General features: G+C 39.2%; 1 protein-coding gene across 1 annotated transcript; it reads left to right on the forward strand.

Moving 5' to 3' along the window:
- The first annotated feature begins 4519 nt into the window (after positions 1-4519).
- On the forward strand, positions 4520-6024 carry LOC100346016 (transcription elongation factor A protein 1). The gene is given in 3 exon segments (XM_051848336.3): positions 4520-5400; positions 5403-5472; positions 5474-6024. Coding segments are annotated over 3 exon segments (891 nt in total). The 5' UTR covers positions 4520-5024; the 3' UTR covers positions 5919-6024.
- The last annotated feature ends 13928 nt before the right edge of the window (positions 6025-19952 follow it).

The raw sequence follows: 19952 nt of genomic DNA on the forward strand, positions 1-19952 counted from the left end.
TACAAAATTATTTGTTATAAATTCTAAGTGGCCCCAGTGTTTAATATAAAGGAGCTACAACAGATTCATAGAAAATGTGCATTATGGGCCGGCACCGTGGCTCAATAGGCTAATCCTCTGCCTTGCGGCGCCGGCACACCGGGTTCTAGTCCTGGTCGGGGTGCCGAATTCTTTCCCGGTTGCCCCTCTTCCAGGCCAGCTCTCTGCTATGGCCAGGGAGTGCAGTGCAGGATGGCCCAAATCCTTGGGCCCAGCACCCGCATGGGAGACCAGGAGAAGCACCTGGCTCCTGGCTTCGGATCAGCGCGATGCGCCGGCCACAGCGCGCCGGCAGTGGTGGCCATTGGAGGGTGAACCAACGGCAAAAAGGAAGACCTTTCTCTCTGTCTCTCTCTCTCACTGTCCACTCTGCCTCTCAAAATAAATAAAGAAAGAAAGAAAGAAAATGTGCATTATGAAAAACTATGTGTAAATTTCAAAGGGTTTTTCTCTGAAATAAAATTTTTTATTTCATTTTTCCATTAACTTTTTGAGTACCCCCATTTATTTTTCCCATAAAGGATGGTTCAAGGGGGGTGAAAACTTGCTGAACAGTTACTGAATCTACTACAGCTACCAATTAGCCTACTAAATAAGCAAAATGAGCAGATATTATTACACTGTTGATTTAATTAAAATATCATTTGAGAAAAATGGTTCAAGTTCAACCAGGGGAATTTCTTAATTTTACTCAAATAATTACATGCATTAATTTTAATGCATTAATTCCAACTTCAGTTCAATGTGTTTTGATTTTTAATCATAATGTTACGAGTAGAATTCACAAAGTTTATGGGAAATGTAATTAAAAGATTAGTTTAGCACCCCAAATTTTGAAATTCATACTTTTTTTTAATAATTAGCATTTTCAATGAACTTTGCAAGGTCCCTAGCACTTTTCTGCCCTATTGAGATTTGGCTAGACAATATGATACACCCTTTGGACAATGGACAATTACAGAAATGGCAGCATACAGCAAGTAGTGTGTGTAGCAGTCCCGAGCGCCGCATGTTTCTGCTCATATATCTGAGAACTTCTGACTTCCACCATAAGATCATCCCCGGAGGCCGGCGCTACGGTGCGGCGGGTAAAGCCGTCATCTGAAGTGCTGGCATCCCATATGGCCACTGGTTCAATTCCCACAGCTCCACTTCCCATCCAGCTCTCTGCTATGGCCTGGGAAAGCAGTAGAAGATGGCCCAGGTCCTTGGGCCTCTGCACCTGCGTGGGAGACCCGGAGGAAGCTCTTGGCTCCTGGCTTTGGATCGGTGCAGCTCCGGCCATTGCAGCCATTTGGGGAGTGAACCAGTGGATGGAAGACCTCTCTCTCTCTGCTGCTTCTTCTCTCTCTGCGTGTAACTCTGACCTTCAAATAAATAAAATAAATCTTTTTTTAAAAAAAAGATCATTCCCTGAGGGAATATGCCTCACTTAGGTAGACCAAGATTGATATATTTAGCAGGTAACCCAAAAAATCATTACACAAATATATGGAAAATAAATGTTTATTATTATATGATCTGAGATCATTTTTTTATTGTTCCTGGAGTAGTATGTGACTAACCAGAGAGTATAGCATTAATTAAGATAGTACTAAAAATGACAACAAAATATGTAGTATTAACATTTTAACTTACAGAAGAATATAGAAGCCTGCATTAGGAAGTTTCTTTTTAACATATGAAGAAATACAATGACCTGAATAAATGGAGGGTACTGCATATCTTGAATTAAAATTTTAATATCAATTCTTTTCAAGTTAGTATGTAAATGTAATTTAATCCAAATAAAAAAATTCCAGTCAAATATTTGAAGAAACAAGACAAACAGTGCAGAGTTTACACAAAGGAATAACATTGCAGCAATAGGTAAATCAGCCTTTAAATAAGAGGATAAAGAACACTAAAGTAAATTTGCAGAAGAGACTCTAAAGACACATTTTATGTGTATAATTAGAATATGCAACCAAAGTGACATCGTCCATCAATGCATGTGTCAATTTGCTTTGTGCTACTATAACAAATACGTAAGACTGGGTGGGAGCTTTGTAAGGAAAGGAGGTTTACTTAGCTCCCCGCTTTAGAGGTTTAAGATCACAGCACCAGCACCTGTTCTGCTCTGGCGAGGGCTTTGTAAAAGATGGCATCACCTTGGAAACTCATGACTGGTGCATAGGGAGATTACTGATGCCATAAACAGGAGTGTCAATTTGTAAAGTCAACAACAGGAGTCACTGTGCACTTACTCCTCATGTAGGATCTCTGTCCTTAATGTGCTGTACATTGAGACTTAATGCTATAATCAGTACTCAAACAGTATATTTCGCTTTGTGTTTCTATGGGGGTGCAAAATGTTGAAATCTTTACTTAATGTATACTAAACTGATCTTCTGTAAAAAAAAAAAAATAAGAAATTATTAATTCCCAACTTGACTCTCGCTGGGATTAAACATGACAATAGGTCTGATCTGATTTCATCATCATTTAAAAAATCATCTATTATTTTTCGCTTTATGTTTGTGTGAGAGCTAACTGTTGAAATCTTTACTTAATGTATGCTAAACTGATCTTCTGTATATAAAGAGAATCGAAAATGAATCCTCATGTGAATGGAAGGGGAGAGGGAGTGGGAAAGGGGAGGGATGCGGGTGGGAGAGATGTTATGGGGGGGAAGCCATTGTAATCCATAAGCCGTACTTTGGAAATTTATATTCATTAAATAAAAGTTCAAAAAAAAAAAAAAGATGGCATCGCACGGGTGAGCTCAGGAGAGAGGGAGCTCATAAAAAAGAGAGCTCCTGTTCCTGTATTGCTGAACAGAGGAAGGAAACCCAGTCTCACTATGTTAGTCTCAGTTCTTCTCACTCATCGGAACCGTTTTTCTTCCATACATGAGTAAGGCTGATAGCATCTTCAGAGAGAGCCTGCCTGGCTGTGCCTTAGCAAATGAATTCTCCCTCTCCACCTCTGTTATTCTCTCTGTTTATTCCTGTTTGTTTCCTGCATGCTATTATACCCTTTGTCATTTTAAATACCATTTATTTACCTTTACCCCTTCTTCACTGAATGGTAAACCCTATGAGGTCAGGACACATTATCTATCCTGTTTGTCTTTTTATCTCTAGAATTTAGTAGAAATTCAGGGATAGGCGTTTAGGCTGTTGGTTAAGATGCTGGTTAAAATGTCTAAGTGCCAAACTGGGGTGCCTGGGTTCGTTACCCAGGTGTGGATCCTGGTCCTGCTTTCTGCTAATGAAAACTCTGGGAGACAATGGTGACAGCTCAAATAACTGGATTCCAGTCATCCACCTGGGAGAATCAAATCTAATCAAAGCTCCCAGCTTTGTCCCCATCCCAGTCTCAGCCACTGTAGGTATTTGAGGAGTGAACCAGTGAATGGGCTCTCTCTCTTTCTGCTTGATAAACAAACAAACAAACAAATCAATAAAAACTTTACTGTGTTGAATGAATTAAAGAAGAAAAAACGTCTATCAGAGTGCCATTAAAGGTTAGACGATTCAGCAGAGACATGAGATTCACTGAAAAAAATTTTTTGTTTGAGATGATTTAATAATAGATATAATAAAAACAAGAAAAAATAAGAAACTGATTACCATAAGCTCAATAAAAAACAAAAATTTGTACAGCACAAGAAAAACAGTCATTGCATAGCCCAGCTTTTTCTTCTATTTGAAAGGCAGAGGCATTAAGAGAGAGACAGAGAGATCTTCCATCTGCTGATTCACTCCCCCCAAAATCACAACAGCCACATTCAGGCGAGACTGAAGACAGGAGCACAGATTTCAATCTGAGTCTCTCATCTGGGTGGCGCAGACTCAACAACTTGAGCCATCACCTGCTACCTCCCAGGGAGCACATCAGCAAGAAGCCAGAATGAGAGCAGGAACTGGGGCCTAAACCCAGGCACTCCTATGTGAGATGCAAGTGCCCCAGATGCTCCCTTCCACAGCTCTGCTTTGAATCCTCCTTAGGCCTAATCATACAAGTAGGCCTATGTGGTACAATAATGACATTTATGTGACTCAATAACCAAAACTAACGAAACAATTGAATAACTGTGTTGAGATGGAAAATGGCAATTGGATGAAACGACGGGAAAGATCTGGTTGTGAGGGTACTAAATTTCTATCTTCCAAAATAAAAATATAAATTAATATTAAAATGAATATAAATACATAACAAAATTAATATACACAAATATAACTTAAAAATCAGCATAAAGACATTACTTAGGAATGTACAGCAAGCATGAGAAGAAACAAGAGCCCAGTGCGATTTCCTTGGGGGAATGGTAAAGGGAGCAGGAGGGAAAAACAGAACAATCCAACAAGGAACAGCTTTCATTTATCCTGATAAGCTTTCCAGAAATATTGTCACTTAGAAATCATGTGTATGGGTAACTTTAACAAAGCATTAAAGTCATAACGTATAATTTTTAATATATCAGAAGCCACTTATACACATAATTTAAGCACAAGGTCTGACCTTCCCGTTGGTATGTAAGCGAGCGTGACTGTACACCTGGCAGGGTCTGTTTTCCTTCCCCAGTCTCCGTCCACTATCAGTACAGCCCACAGAGTCTCGGTGATGGCCACTCTTCTCCAGGTCTATCAGGCTCTTCCAGGATTCCACATCACCAATGTACTTTTCTTCTTTTCTTTCCTCTCCTACTATACCTACCGCAGAGCTCCTACTTAATCTTGAAGATCTTTCTCAGAGAGCTGCTTCTTTACAAATCGGTTCCCTCCCCCAGGACAATTGCTCTCAGCAATATTCTTTGTTCACCCAGTGTGCTTAGAATTACTGCCGCCCGGCTGCCGCCTCTGGTCTGGTTTGTGAGGAAGGCCCTAGGGCCCGGCCGGGCCTGCAGTGGTGGGGCTCGTGATTGCTCAGCGTCCTCTCCACGCCACCTTCTGCCATTTCGCGACCCGGAGGGCTGGGCGCGGGGTACACCTGCCGGCTCCATGGAGAACGAGGTAGTCTGCATTGCCGAGAAGATGGACAAGATGGTGCAGAAGAACAGCGCGGCTGGAGCGCTGGATTTGCTGAAGGAGCTTAAGAATATTCCTATGACCATGGAATTACTACAGTCCCCAAGAATTGGAATGTCAGTTAACGCTATTCGCAAGCAAGGTACAGATGAAGAAGTTACATCTTTAGCAAAGTTTCTCAACAGATCCTGGAAAAAGCTATTAGATGACCCATCAACAGAATAAGACCCCAAGGGAAAAAAAAAAAAAAAAAAAAAAAAAGAACCTGCAATGACATCACAGAACAGCCCTGAAGCAAGAGAGGGAAGCTCCAGTGGCAACGTGAGCAACAGAAAGGATGAGACAAATGCTCCGATACTTACATTTCATCTTTCCCTCAGGCACCAAGCACTTCGGATTCTGTGCGGTTAAAGTGCCGCTCTCCCAACAGACGACTACGTTGCTATTGGAACTGATGAGGACGAATTGGGATCTCAAATGGAGGAAGCTATATACCAAGAAATAAGGAATACAGACATGAAATACAAAAATAGAGTATGAAGTAGGATATCAAATCTTAAAGATGCAAAAAATCCAAATTTAAGGAAAAATGTATGGTGTGGGAATATTCCTCCTGATTTATTTGCTAGAATGATGGCAGAGGAAATGGCCAGTGATGAGCTCAAAAAGATGCGGAAAAACGTGGCCAAAGAAGCCATCAGAGAATATCATGTGGCCAAGACAGGTGGAACACAGACTGACTTGTTCACATGTGCCAAATGTAAAAAGAACTGCACCTACACTCAGGTGCAAACCCATAGTGCCGATAAACCAATGACCACATTTGTTGTTTGCAATGAATGTGGAAGTCGATGGAAGTTCTGTTGAGTTGGAAGAATTGGCAAAATATCTGGACTATTAAGAAAATGAATTTTGTAATTAGCTTTCAAACTAGGCCAAGCAACTAGTTTTCCTGCAAAACAAATTTTCAAAGCAACATACATCCCTTGGGTTAATCTGTTTTCAACTGAACATCCCTTCCTTCAATGCCTTTTGTAGTCAGATCAGTAGGGTCACCATATGTATGGCATCTGTTTTATAAGTAAGTTGACATTAAACTTTCATCATTTGAACTTTGGTAATTTAAAGCTTTTTTCTCTTTAAAAAAAGTTCTTTAACTTTTACATTCTGAAACATACACAATAGACCTTTTCTGTCACTCTGTTAACCCGTAAATGAAAATTACATGTTTTCTATATTGGCATGTACTTACACCAGCTATTACAGGAATATAAAAGGTAATATAATTTTAAGTTTACCAAATACATTGTGCATTCAAATAATACTGACCAGCTTATCTAAATTGTATATAACATTTGAACTAGCATATTAATTTGATTTTAATTATTCACAAGCCTGGGATAATTAGATATTACTTTGCATCTGTAACTAACCATGATCCTCATTTCTTGTAATTTCTTGTACATGTATATTACTTGTTCTTAATGGATTTTACTTTTGGAAATATGACTTGACGTTGTTGACATCAGTTTGGTTTTGTTGTTTATTTACCTGTTTAACTTTGTAGTATATTTTAGTTTTGCAGAAACCACCTTTGTGGTTCAGTAGGATTTTCATAAATGCCCTCACAGGCAAGGAATAAAAGCTTCAGACGATTTTGCCTCCCTCATGGGAAGACATACTGAGAAGAAAACGTTAGTATCTTAGTATAGGGTAGTTACTGTAAACAGCTCATGACTCGATTTTGATTTGGATATTTATACTGACCAAGGATTAAACATAAGGATTGTATAAAATTTTTAAAGCTGTGGTCTTCAGCTATAAAAGTTGCTAGAAAATATTTTTGTCCTGAGTCTTATTGGCTAACTTTTTGTTACATGATGATGAATAAGGTTGTTGAACAAACTGAAAATATGGACTGTTGTAAATAGTTGTATGATAAAATTAAGTGTTACTTTCTATTTAGGTAAACACCATTTGTTCTGGTCAAAATAAGGAAAAAAAAATGTACCCTAAAGTACACTTGTTGTAGCATATCTTAAGGCCACTGTGGCAAAGTCTGTGTTCCATTGTGCTGGATGCATTCTGTCAGACATATAGAAAGACCTCTGTATGTGCTTTGCACTCTCCTTTGCCCTCCTTTTCCCATTTCCTCTTATAAGTCATTTTGATGTGATAGAGAAAACATTGAAAGGGCCCACCAGTACACCTGTGCTTTGTCAATTCGCAGGTGAATCTTCTGTTTTATCATTTGAAACAAGTTTTTGACAGAGTGAATTTAAGAATAATAAAAATAGTCCCACTTTTAAATTAAGTGATCCATTTTAAAATTTGTAATTCAATAAAGATTTTTGTTGTTATTAAAAAAAAGAATTATGGATGCCCTACTTTGTCTACACCCACAGCCTTTGTTTTTGAGTATGAAGGAAATGGGATGAGATGGGGATAATAACTGCGAATCCATCACCCTTACTGAATAAACAAGGCAGAAGATATTTCTGCTGATAGAGGAAAGCCAGCAGATTTTTAAATAAAGGAACTAGTAGAGCTGGCACTGTGGCTCACTAGGCTAATCCTCTGCCTTGTGGCGCCGGCACACCGGGTTCAAGTCCCGGTCGGGGAGTGGGATTCTGTCCCGGTTGCTCCTCTTCCAGGCCAGCTCTCTGCTGTGGCCCGGGAGTGCAGTGGAGGATGGCCCAAGTGCTTGGGCCCTGCACCCCATGGGAGACCAGGAAAAGCACCTGGCTCCTGCCTTCAGATCAGCGCGATGCGCAGGCCGCGGCGGTCATTGGAGGGTGAACCAATGGCAAAGGAAGACCTTTCTCTCTGTCTCTCTCTCTCACTGTCCACTCTGCCTGTCAAAAATAAATAAATAAATAAAGGAACTAGTAGTAGTCTGTGTGTTGAAACTTAAGAGCATCAGGTGTCATTCCTTAAGTCTATTGATTTAAAATCTCTTCATTTTTCCTCAATATATTCACACTAAGGATAATTTTCTTTTCATTGATCATGGGCCTTATTGATAAATCACCTTATTTAGAATCATGCTTATCATGATCACTAAAAAATTGTTACTTTAAATTCAGCGTGTTTTCATTCTTAGCCTGCTGAGTGTGAATGTTAATGTACTTCATGGGATTCACAAAATGACTTCCTTTTAATAATATGTTGATGACAGCTATTTGCTAGTTCAAATTTAAATTTTCTTTGCTTGGGCTATTTAGATTATAATTGACATGGATAGCCAGTGGTAACAAAGAGATCATAGTTACAAAATGTGTATTCTTAGCAACGGAGAAATAATGGGAAGAAAATCCCTGCAAGAACACCAGGAAACAGACTTAATAAGGGCTGCTGAACATCTAGAATATGCATTTAACACAACAAAAATTATGTCGTCTCAGTGGCAATATTCATCAATCTCATTACTCCTGCTGGGAAGATGACAGTTTAAAACCGCAACAATAATAGCAACCTCTGAATTGCTATTCTCTTTTCTGATTATCTAAACAGGACTTAATGCTTTAGTTTTTGTTTATATGGACTTTGGCAACATGCACCACGCTCATACACTTCTTTGAATATTTTATATAAGATAAGCTCTCAATATTGAAAAGAAACCATCATGCTTGCTGCTTAGATGCTTCATATGTCGGTTATGCCATTGATCATCACAGTGCAAAATACTCAGCTGAATTTTCACACACAATCACAGTGTAGAATCCAAACTGCTCCATTCACGTCCAAACAATTTGGATAAATTTAATGTACATGTAAGACTGAGATAAAATCCTTTACTTCTTGTGCTAATAAAAGAGAAAAGGATGAAGAACTGAACTCTGCTAAACTATATTTGGACTGCAATTATGTCTCTGAATTACAAACTATTAAATAATTCTGCTGCTTCAATGTTCCCAGCTGCCAACATACATCTCCTCCCAATCTTTGTTCCTGCCTTTGCCCACCCCAAATCACACACCAATCCTAATGAAAATGTACCTTTACATATTTGGATTCAGAGTGAAGACACATGCAGCTTAGCAAAATAACCCTAGAAAACACCTTACAGCCAGAGAACAGATCTTTATTAGAACCTTAAAATATCTAGCAAAATGCAATAAATGCCTGATAATGACTAAGGTAGGGATTGTCTGCAGAATGTCTCAGCTATAAGAATTTGGGGAATCATTAAAAGGTGTTTTGTAATTAGGTGGCTTTTTGTTTTTTGTTGGTTAAGTAAATTCCATATTGAAAGACAGGAAGTTCCTAAGGTCAGTTTCTTGTAGAGCGAACCGATAGCAAACATTTTTAGGTATGGGCCTGGTTATAAAGCCTTATCAGCCAGGAAAGTAGAAGGAAAGCATGATCAAGAAACAGCCAAAAGGACTGGCATCGTGGTACCTTGGGTTAATCCGCTGCCTGTAATGCTGGCAATTCCACGTGGGCACTGGTTTGAGTCCTGGCTGCTCCACTTCTGATCCAGCTCCCTGATAATAGCCTGGGAAAAAAGATGGCCCAAGTGTTTTGGTCCCTGTCACCTATATGGGAAACCCAGAGGAAGCTCCTGACTTCTGGCATTGCTGCCATCTGAGGAGTGAACCAGCGGATGGACAATCTGTATCTCTCTCTCTCTCCTTCTCTCTCTCTCTCATTCTCTCCATATAACTCTTTCAGACAAATGAATACTACTTAAAAAAAAAAAAAGCCAACTAGGAGGGTATTCTAGAAGGTCAGAACTGAACAGATTTGCATTTCTAGGCACACATAGAGGTCATTTGCTCATTTACGTAGACAAATGAGTTATGAAAATAGTTAATTCCAGAAAGTAAACAAAAGACCTACTTGATGCCTTAAAATGAATGACTGAAGTAGTTTCTCACCTCTATCCAAGTCAAAAAAATTCCTAGTTTAACTCCCCTATCTCTTTACTCTCCCTCCTGAAAATCACATCTGTTTTTTAGGCTGCTGTACTTTATTTTTTTAAAGATTTATTTTATTTATTTGAAAGACAGAGTAACAGAAAGATAGAGACAGAGAGGTCTTCCATCTGATAGTTCACTCCCCAGACGGCCGCAAAGGCTGGAGCTGTGTTGATCCAAAGTCAAGAGCCAGGAGCTTCTTCCAGGTCTCCCACGTGGGTGCAGGGGCTCAAGGACTTGGGGCATCTTCCACTGCTTTCCCACACCATAGCAGAGAGCTGGATTGGAAGAGGAGCAGCTGGGACTAGAACCGGTGCCCATATGGGATGCCAGTGCTTCAAGCCAAGACTTTAACCTGCTGTGCCACAGCGCCGGCCCCAGGCTGCTGTACTTTAATAATATGCTTAACGAAGAGCAGTTTGGTTGATTTCCAGAACATGTTTGCTTAGCCTCTCCACTCTAAAGCTTATGTACTGAATTAAAGGAGGAAGGAGTCTTCTTGGTTGAAGTGATGTGAGGTTATCTTACTGTGTTTCCACTAGTTGGCATTTTCAAGAACCAAAAGCTACCCCTGGGGTCCATGTTTAGCCTGGTGGTTAAAGCACTGTTAAGACATCCTTGTCCAATATGAAAGTACATGGGTTTGATTCTGAGCTCTGGCTTCTAACTCCAGCTTCTTGCTAATACAGACCCTAGGGGGCATCAGCAATGGCTGAAGTAATTGGATCCTTGCCACCCATGTGGGAGACCTAGATTGTGTTCTTGGCTCCCGGCTTTGGCGGTCCAGTCCCAGCCATTGCAAGTATCCAGGGAGTAAGCCAATATAAGGGATCTCTCTCTCTCTCTCTCTCTCTCTCTCTCTCTCTTTCTGGCTCTCTACCTTCCAAATAAACTCCAAAAAAAATTTTTAAGCTGTGCTTTTGATGTGCTCCTTTAAATTCCATCTTTATAAGATTTTAAATAACTGTGACAGTATTTTTGGCATTGTATGTTCACTCCCCCCTAATAATATATTATTACTGCATTTTGTTTCCGTAAAAGTAATATTAGGTCAATGCACAATTATATAAAAATTTATGAGAGATATGGTGCAGTAAATATGACATTTCAAATTTCAGTTCTTTGTTGTAGGGCAAAATGAACAAAATTAGTTGTAGTCTATCATTACATTTATATATATTCTAAAAAGGCAAAGTCATAAAATCATTTTAATATAATAAGAATTTTTATAAAATTGCTTTCACAAGTCTGGGAATACATTCAAGTACATAGTTGTTTCTTTAATTGCCCACATTAGTGATTGTGAAGTCAGAAAATTTTCCAAGGAGCATACTGTACCATGGAGGGTTAGCCATCCTATCTTTCTTCTTTCGTAGAGCATTATTTAAAATGAGGCATCCACTATGAATTATAGGATAGGATTTCTTTCCTTTAATTCCACTTTCATGGCATTATATTAAAAAAAAATAGAAAGGAAAATAGATTAAGCAGAGAAAAGATTAGAGAAAAATACATTTCCCCACCATCTGCTTTGACTAAGGCTTAATAAAAACTATTTATAATTAACTTATATCAGAGTCTTACATTAAATAAAACAAAGAGATTTTAAAGATATATTTGAAATTGGTAATTTAAAAAACCTAATTTCCTTATCTTAAACTTTTTCATCTACAGTTCCTCATTGAGTGTTCGTGCATGTATGCACGTATAGGCGACACAAATGGTCAGTCTTAGTTTGCCTTTCATAATGTATTTTAATTAGCTTTTCTCTTAAATGTAAGTATTCTTAAACAAATGCCAGAGCTTATATCCTATTTAAAAGAAAATCTCTCATCTGATTACACTTAAGCATTTCTCAGGAAAATAGTTTTCTCATGAGAAATATTCCTATATCACTTTATCTTCTGTTTTATCTGTAGTCACTGAAATCAACAGCATTATCTGTCTGTGGGAGACCAGAACACACCACCCCACAATAAGAAGGATTCTTCAGAAAAAGACAAGAACTAGATGTAGAAAAACTCTAAAAACACGACATAGATTTTCAAAGACACATGGTGTCTTGTCCCACTCTCTACCTCCCACCCACCCACCCCCCATCAGAGAGAACAAAAGCTAAACACGGAGGACACTTTTAGACCTTTGCCGGAATCCACACTCACGAGTTTCCCTAACTGGGGTTTAGCTGCCATTTACTTCCCTTCCCCCAAGTCGTTGCCATCACTTAGAGAACTTCCCATTCCCTGGGTGCCCCATCTCTATGGGAGATACACAAGTTAATAAACTTCCCTTCATTTTTCTCTATTAATCTACCCTTTTCTACAGGGACTGTTCAAACTAAGAACCTATCATTGAAAAAAAAATTATTTTTCCTTTGTATCTCTATCCCCTCCATCTCTGGATGATTCTATATAGGAACAGTCAGTTTTTTCAGGGGGACTGGTTTTAAGTCATGTACAATTAGTACATGACTCAGAGCTTATTTCTTTCCTCAAACAAAATTATCTAGACCTTAAAATTAAATTTTATTCTATCAGTGCAAAACATTTCAATGAAATTTTACTCTATCAGTGCAAAAGGAAAAAAAAATTTCTTGGTTCACTTAGTAAGATGTATAGGGCACCTACTATCTGTCAGGTACTAGGTAAATACAAAAATGCAATAGTAATATTTGGCTTTAAACAAATCTGGGAATAAATTCCGATTCTCGTATTTTCACTTGAGTGTGGAATAAAGAATTGGACTGTTCTTTTGTGTCTAGTTCCCGAGAGGTAAGTTCCAGACTCTTGCACTTTCCAAGTGGTAGGAGTGTCCTTCTTCTTGGTGAGCCCTGGAATCAGACCTCCAGATTTATGCTAATGAGGTGACTCATAGTGTATCCCTAAATAATTTGTGCTAATGAGGTCACTCAGGAAAGGGGCTTATTCTGTCTGAAAGACAAACCATGTGATTAGAGGTTGGTGTTTGAACCAGCTAATAACAGCCCAGCCTAGGGGCGGTGGGAACTAGCAGAAAGGTGACTAAAGATTGAGCTCAGCCACCTGGACAGCAAGTGTTAGTACATTTCCGGAGAGGGAAAAGGCTGCAGTATTTTTCAGATGCATCCTAGGGAAATGAACCCTGAAGAAGCATTCTTATACTTGAGGAGGAGGAAGCAGAGGATGTGATCACATAAGCCTTTGCTTTAGCTCTTTCAGAATTTCCTGTTACCAAACGGGGAAAATCTGAACTTTTTGTCAAGATGCTCCAGATGTAGAAAAGCTGGCTACAGATTAAATGCTAGCCTTATCTGTGACTGCTCAGTGGGTGTGTCTGTCATTCCACACTCAAGATCAACATGCCCAGTCATCTCCATCAGTTACCTATAATTCTAATATTGATAACTCCTTTCTCTTCTATGCTGTGAATGCTTCTAAAACAACAAACATTTGTTAATGTTTACTCTGTGCTGACGTTAGGCCAGCAACCATGCATTTTTCTTATGTGTATTAACAAGCAGGCTCTAGAGAATCATCTGCAACCTATGCTACTTATGGCCATACCTAAGCTCAGTGGGGGCGGATCTCTATCGCTGGAAACCAGCACAGTGTCTGCTATACATTAATTTCATTAGATATAGCTTAGGTGAATGTTATTAGAAGCAATGAGAAGACTGCTCTTTGGATCCGTGTGATCATTTTGTAGAGTCCTAAGAAATTAAGTTTGGAACCACACATTAAAGTCAGGTTGAGGAGCTCATTAAATGCCATAGTAAAGAAATTATATTTATTTTGAATGCAGCAGGTAACTATGAATTTTCGACTGTGAGGTAACAAGATTACAGGTATGACTTATACTCTAAAAACAGTTTGAAGCTCTCTTCCTCTCTCAAAGAGGAAAGTTTAGAGTTACGAGACACCCAGATATTTTGTGATAGTCAATGCATGAGATGATGCATCCTTAAACTAGGATGCCCCTAGAGTGAATGGCAGGAAGGGAAAATGTTGAGGAAAGGAAATGAATAGCAGAGGATGCCGCTTCTTTTATTCTAGATTACGAATAAGAATGATAAAGAGATAGACATGGAAATATCAGGCACTGCGAAGAAGAAGTTAATTCACATGTTGCATACGTGGAAACTGAATGGAAATCTCCTGTGAGTAACTTAAGGGATCATAATAAACTCCATTCAATAAATGTCCATTGAGTCCTACACAGTGGCAATAATGATGATTCCAATTGAGATTCAGAATTCGGCAAGGAACCCTGTGTTTCCTGAATGAAAAGTGAGTGTCCAGAACACAGACTAGATAGTTACAACCACATGGGACAACTAGTGTATTTCACATTTATATTTTTCATATGGCAGGAAAAGAAAGTCAATAAGTGTGTTTTGGATTAAGAATAAAAGACAGTTGTGGGGAACCAACGCTATGACATTGTAAGGCGTCAGATGGGTTAACAGGCAGGCAGATTGGTCCTGGTGGAAACTGAGGCTGCAAAATGCTTGCTTCCCCAAAAGTTATCTTTACAAGGTCAAAAGTGCTGCCCCTCTCCTTGGGAGCTTCCAGTCTTATCATGGGAACAGCAAGGGAGTGGCAATTCCATCCTCCTCAGCTCACAGTTTATCGTAAACAAGTTACCTATCCCACCCTCATGGCATTTTGTTTTATCATGAGCAAGCCAGCCAGGGCAAGTAAGATTACAGGACAGGACTTCTGATGGTTTTCGTCCCTGCCTTGTTACTGATTGTCAAATTGATTGGCAAGTTTTTTTTTTTTCTTCTCCAAAATTGTGCTTAAAAACCCCACTACTACCGGCCCTTTTGGGTTTTGCCTGTCTTGGAAACCTGCTCCAGGCCAGCCCACCAGGAGGTCTTTGACCTACATAAATCCTGCTTTTAAATACATCTTGCTTTTCTCTCAGCCTTCTCCACTTAGAAATTCTTCCTTGTGAGACAAATAACTGAGGTAGTCTTTTCTGCTGCCTTTTCACCTCTACCTGTGGCACCAACATCCCACATGGGTGCTGGCTTGTGTCTCAGCTGCTCCTCTTCAGAGCAAGCTCTCCGCTGTGGCCTGGAAAAGCAGAAGATGGCCCAAGTGCTTGGGCCCCTGCACCCACAAGGGAGACCCGGAAGAAGCTCCTGGCTCCTGGCTTTGGATCAGCTCTGACCTGGCTATTGTGGCCCTTTGGGGAGGAAACTAGTAGTTGGAAGATCTTTCTCTCTCTCTCCCTCTCTCTGTAACTCTGTCTCTCAAATAAATAATAAAATCTTAAAAAGAAAAAGTTGTGCATTTGACAACTGAACTGTGAGGAAAGGCTTTCAAAAGAAAACAGGTGTTTTCATGATCTAATTTGAATCTTACTAAAGAAGCAGAAATTTGGAAGCTAGAGAAAGAAAACATTCAAGTAGAAAATATGAGTGCGTAATGCTTTATGAGCACGTATTAGACTAAGAAATTTAGAGCTGACAGCTACATAGAGAGACTAAGTTATTTACAGTACAGGGAGGAGCAAAAGATCAGAAACTGAGCTATAGGGAATGGCAATTGAAACATAGAGGTAGAAAATAACCCAAACAAAAAAAAATATCAGTATCTAATACAGCAGGATTGCTTGAGGCAACTGAGAGCTGAGAAAAGACATTGAGAATCATGAGAATTTAGCACCATGATTGCCAAGAACTTACCTCCCACTGAAGAGTGAGCAGGGAGAGCAGATTGTGTATCGGTGATGAACAAATGAATAAAACGTATAGAGCATGTACCATTGAAAAAGAGGGAGTGGAAAAATTACATTGCCAATTCAATATGTATTGAGCAATAGCAGTTCAAGTTCTGAAGGCTAGGGTATAGCAGCATACGAGACAGATAAGATCCTTGATACAATGGGGATAAAATCTCATAAAAGTGTGAAGGAAGGCACAAGTGGGGCTTTAAGTCCTGATAAGGACAGGTGCTATTTCTTGCTCTTAAACCTACATTTAGTCACTTTGTTTTTAATAATTCCAAACATTTATTTTGTCTTATTGTATTTCTGGAATAGGGACAATTTATTCCATCTATTGTTATTGTTATTAGCATATACCATAATTCTTCAGGAATCAGGTAGATTTGTGGTTCCAAATGATATCGGGATTAAATAAACATCAATAATTTTTATTATTAAACCAACATACATATTTATAATAAGAAATAAAATTTAATACTATATAGTATTTTATGACAATGTTAGATACACATATTGGCAGGTGCCACGGCTCACTAGGCTAATCCTCTGCCTTGTGGCGCCGGCACACCGGGTTCTAGTCCCAGTCGGGGCGCCGGATTCTGTCCCGATTGCCCCTCTTCCAGGCCAGCTCTCTGCTGTGGCCAGGGAGTGCAGTGGAGGATGGCCCAAGTGCTTGGGCCCTGCACCCCATGGGAGACCAGGAGAAGCACTCGGCTCCTGCCTTTGGATCAATGCAATGTGCCGGCTGCAGCACGCTGGCCGCGGTGGCCATTGGAGGGTGAACCAACGGCAAAGGAAGACCTTTCTCTCTGTCTCTCTCTCTCACTGTCCACTCTGCCTGTCAAAAAAAAAAAAAAAGATACACATATTAAGGTTCTGGAAGGATTTGACTAACTTACATTACTTTCTCCAATATAATTTTAAATAGATTTTTCATGATGAATTCCTAATAAATTACACACCATAGGAGTTTATGACCCTTTCAAAATTTCTTTGAATGTGGCATCTATGCTATTGGCATTTGGCATTTTTAGAATTATATATATGAGTATTGATAATTTGAGTTCCACTTAGTTTTTAAGTCTTTTTTAAAAATAGTTTTTGGGGCCACTGCTGTGGTATAGTAGGTTAAGCCTCCATCTGTGGCACAGGCATCCTATATGGGCACTGGTTAACATCCCAGCTGCTCCTCTTCTGATCGGGCTCTCTGTCTATCTGGGAAAGCAAGTGGAAGATGACCCAAGTGCTTGGGTCCCTGCATCTGCATAGGAGACCTGGAAGAAGCTCATGGGTACTGGCTTCAGATCTGCTCAGCTCTGGCCACTGTGAACCAGATGATGAAAGACCTTTTTTTCTGCCTCTAACTCTGTCTATACCTCTACCTCTCAAATAAATAAATAAAATCTTTAAAAAAAATTTTTTTTAAAGATTTATTTATTTGAAATGTGAGTTACAGAGAGGGAGGTACACACAGCTGGGGTTGGGCCAGGCTGAAGCCAGGAGCCAGGATTGCATCCAGGTCGCCCACCTGGATGCTTCAGCCATCTTTTGCTGCTTTCCCAGGTGCATTAGCAGGGAGCTGGAAATGGAGCTACAAGGACTTGAACTAAGCTCTAATGGGATGCCAGCATAGCAGGCAGCAGCTTAACCCACTATGCCACAATGCTTGCCCCAATTTTTAAGTTTAAATCATTAAAATCTTTCTGTAACATTTGTAATTGGACTATTAATTTTCCAAATTTTCTTCCTGTTTTCCCACAGTAATTTCAAATTTTTATGGATTCACTTTAATTTGTGTGCTTGTTAATTACCCTGAGTAGCGTAGAAATAATATATAAAGATATATTTCCTTATTTTAGAATTCCCATTTTTTTGTCTGAAACATTGCCAGTTTCCTTCTTTTCAGGTGAAAAAATAAGCCTGGTGAGCTATAACATTCAGAGATAGATTCAAGAATATTTATGTAGAAAAGTGAATCATAGTCATAATAGTCATAACTTATAACTTACTTTATAGTTAAATACAAAATCTCAGGATGTCTCTAACAGCAATCTTAAAGCTAAAGGAATAATTTTAGTTTTTCAAGGAAATGTATTGTGTAAAAGCTTGCCTAATGAAACCCCTCAATTTGGATTCCACATTTAAGAGTTTATAGAAGCCAGTAAACCATACTTTTTAAAAACCCAGTTGTCAGTTGATGGGCACCTGGATTGATTTCAGTTCTTAGCTATTATGAATTGAGTTGCAATGAACACGGGGATGCAGATAACTCTTTCAAATGTTGATTTCATTTTCCTTGGGTAAATTCCCAGAGTGGAATGGCTGGGCTATATAGTACATCTATTTTCAGATTTATAAGAAATCTTCATTCTGTAATCCATAATGGTGATACGTTCCCACCAGCAGTATATTAAGATACCTATTTACCCACATCTTTGCCAGCATTTGTTAATTGTGATTTTTGGATGATAGCCATTCTAACAGGTAAGGTGAAACCTTATTGTGGTTTTATTTCATACTTCCGTATGTGGAGACCCAATTTTCCCAACATCATTTGTTGAAGAGACTGTCTTTTCTTCAGGGAATGATTTTAGTTTATTTGTCAAAGATTAATTGGTTGTAGATGTGTGGATTAATTTCTGGTGTCTCTAGTCTGTTTCTCTGGTCTACATGTCTAGTCTTGTGCCAGTACCAGGCTGTCTTGGTTCTAAGTGCCATGTAATATGTCTTGAAACTTGGTATTGTGATGCCTCCAGCTTTATTTTTGTTGTTTAGGATTGTTTTAACTATTCGGGGTTCTATTGTGATTCCATATAAATTTTAAGGTAGTTTTTTCCAGATCTGAAAAGAACATCTTTGGTATTTCAATTGAGATCACATTCAATCTGTAAATTGCTTTGAGTTGTATGGACATTTTGATTATATTAATTATTTCAGTACATGAAAGTAGAAGATTTTTCCTTTTTTTTCATCTTTTATTTAGCAAATATAAATTTCCAAAATACAGCTTATGGATTACAATGACTTTGCTGGCACCGCGGCTCACTAGGCTAATCCTCCAACTTGCGACGCCGGCACACCGGGTTCTAGTCCCAGTCGGGGCGCCAGATTCTGTCCGGTTGCCCCTCTTCCAGGCCAGCTCTCTGCTGTGGCCAGGGAGTACAGTGGAGGATGGCCCAAGTGCTTGGGCCCTGCACCCCATGGGAGACCAGGAGAAGCATCTGGCTCCTGCCATCGGATCAGCGCGGTGCGCCGGCCGCAGCGCGCCAGCCACGGCGGCCATTGGAGGGTGAACCAACGGCAAAAGGAAGACCTTTATCTCTGTCTCTCTCTCTCACTGTCCACTCTGCCTGTCAAAATAAAATAAAATAAAATAAAATAAAATAAAATAAAGCAATGGCTCCCCCCCACCCATAACTTCCCTCCGGCCTGCAGCCCTGCCAACTCCTGCTCCCTCTCCCATCCCATTCACATCAAGATTCATTTTCAATTATCTTTATATACAGAAGATCGATTTAGTATATATTAAATAAAGATTTCATCAGTTTGCACCACAGAGAACATAAAGTGTAAAATACTGTTTGAGTACTAGTTATAGCATTAATTCACATTGGACAACACATTAAGGAGAGAGATCCCACATTAGGAGTAAGTACACAGTGACTCCTGTTGTTGACTTAACAATTTGACACTCTTGTTTATGGCATCAGAAATCTCCCTAGGCTCTAGTCATGAGTTGCCAAGGCTATGGAAGCCTTTTGAGTTCACTGACTTTGATCTTATTTAGACAAGGTCATAGTCAATATGGAAGTTCTCTCCTTCTATTTCTTCCTTTAGTGTTTTATAATTTTCATTATATAGATCTTTCACATCCTTGGTTAAATTTATCCCCAGGTAGTTAAATTTTTGTAGCTGTTACGAATGGGACTGATCTTAAGTTTTTTTCTCAGCCATGGCATTGTTTATCTATACAAATGCATTGATGTTTTGTATGTTGATTTTATATCCTGCAAATTGCCAAACTCTCTTATGAGTTCCAATAGTCTCTTAGTGGAATCTTTTGGTTTCCCCATGTATAGGATCCTATCATCTGTAACAGGGATAATTTAACTTCCTCCTTTACCATTTGTATCCCTGGAATTTCTTATTCTTGCCCAATGGCTATGGCTAAAACTTCGGGAACTCTATTGAATAATAATGAGAATGGGCATCCTTGTATGGTTCTGGATCTTAATGGCAATGTTTCCAGTTTTTCTCCAATGAATATGAT

Source organism: Oryctolagus cuniculus, chromosome 8 (assembly GCF_051225735.1).
Source record: "Oryctolagus cuniculus isolate XC-2025 breed Fujian yellow rabbit chromosome 8, ASM5122573v1, whole genome shotgun sequence".
NCBI lineage: Eukaryota > Metazoa > Chordata > Mammalia > Lagomorpha > Leporidae > Oryctolagus > Oryctolagus cuniculus.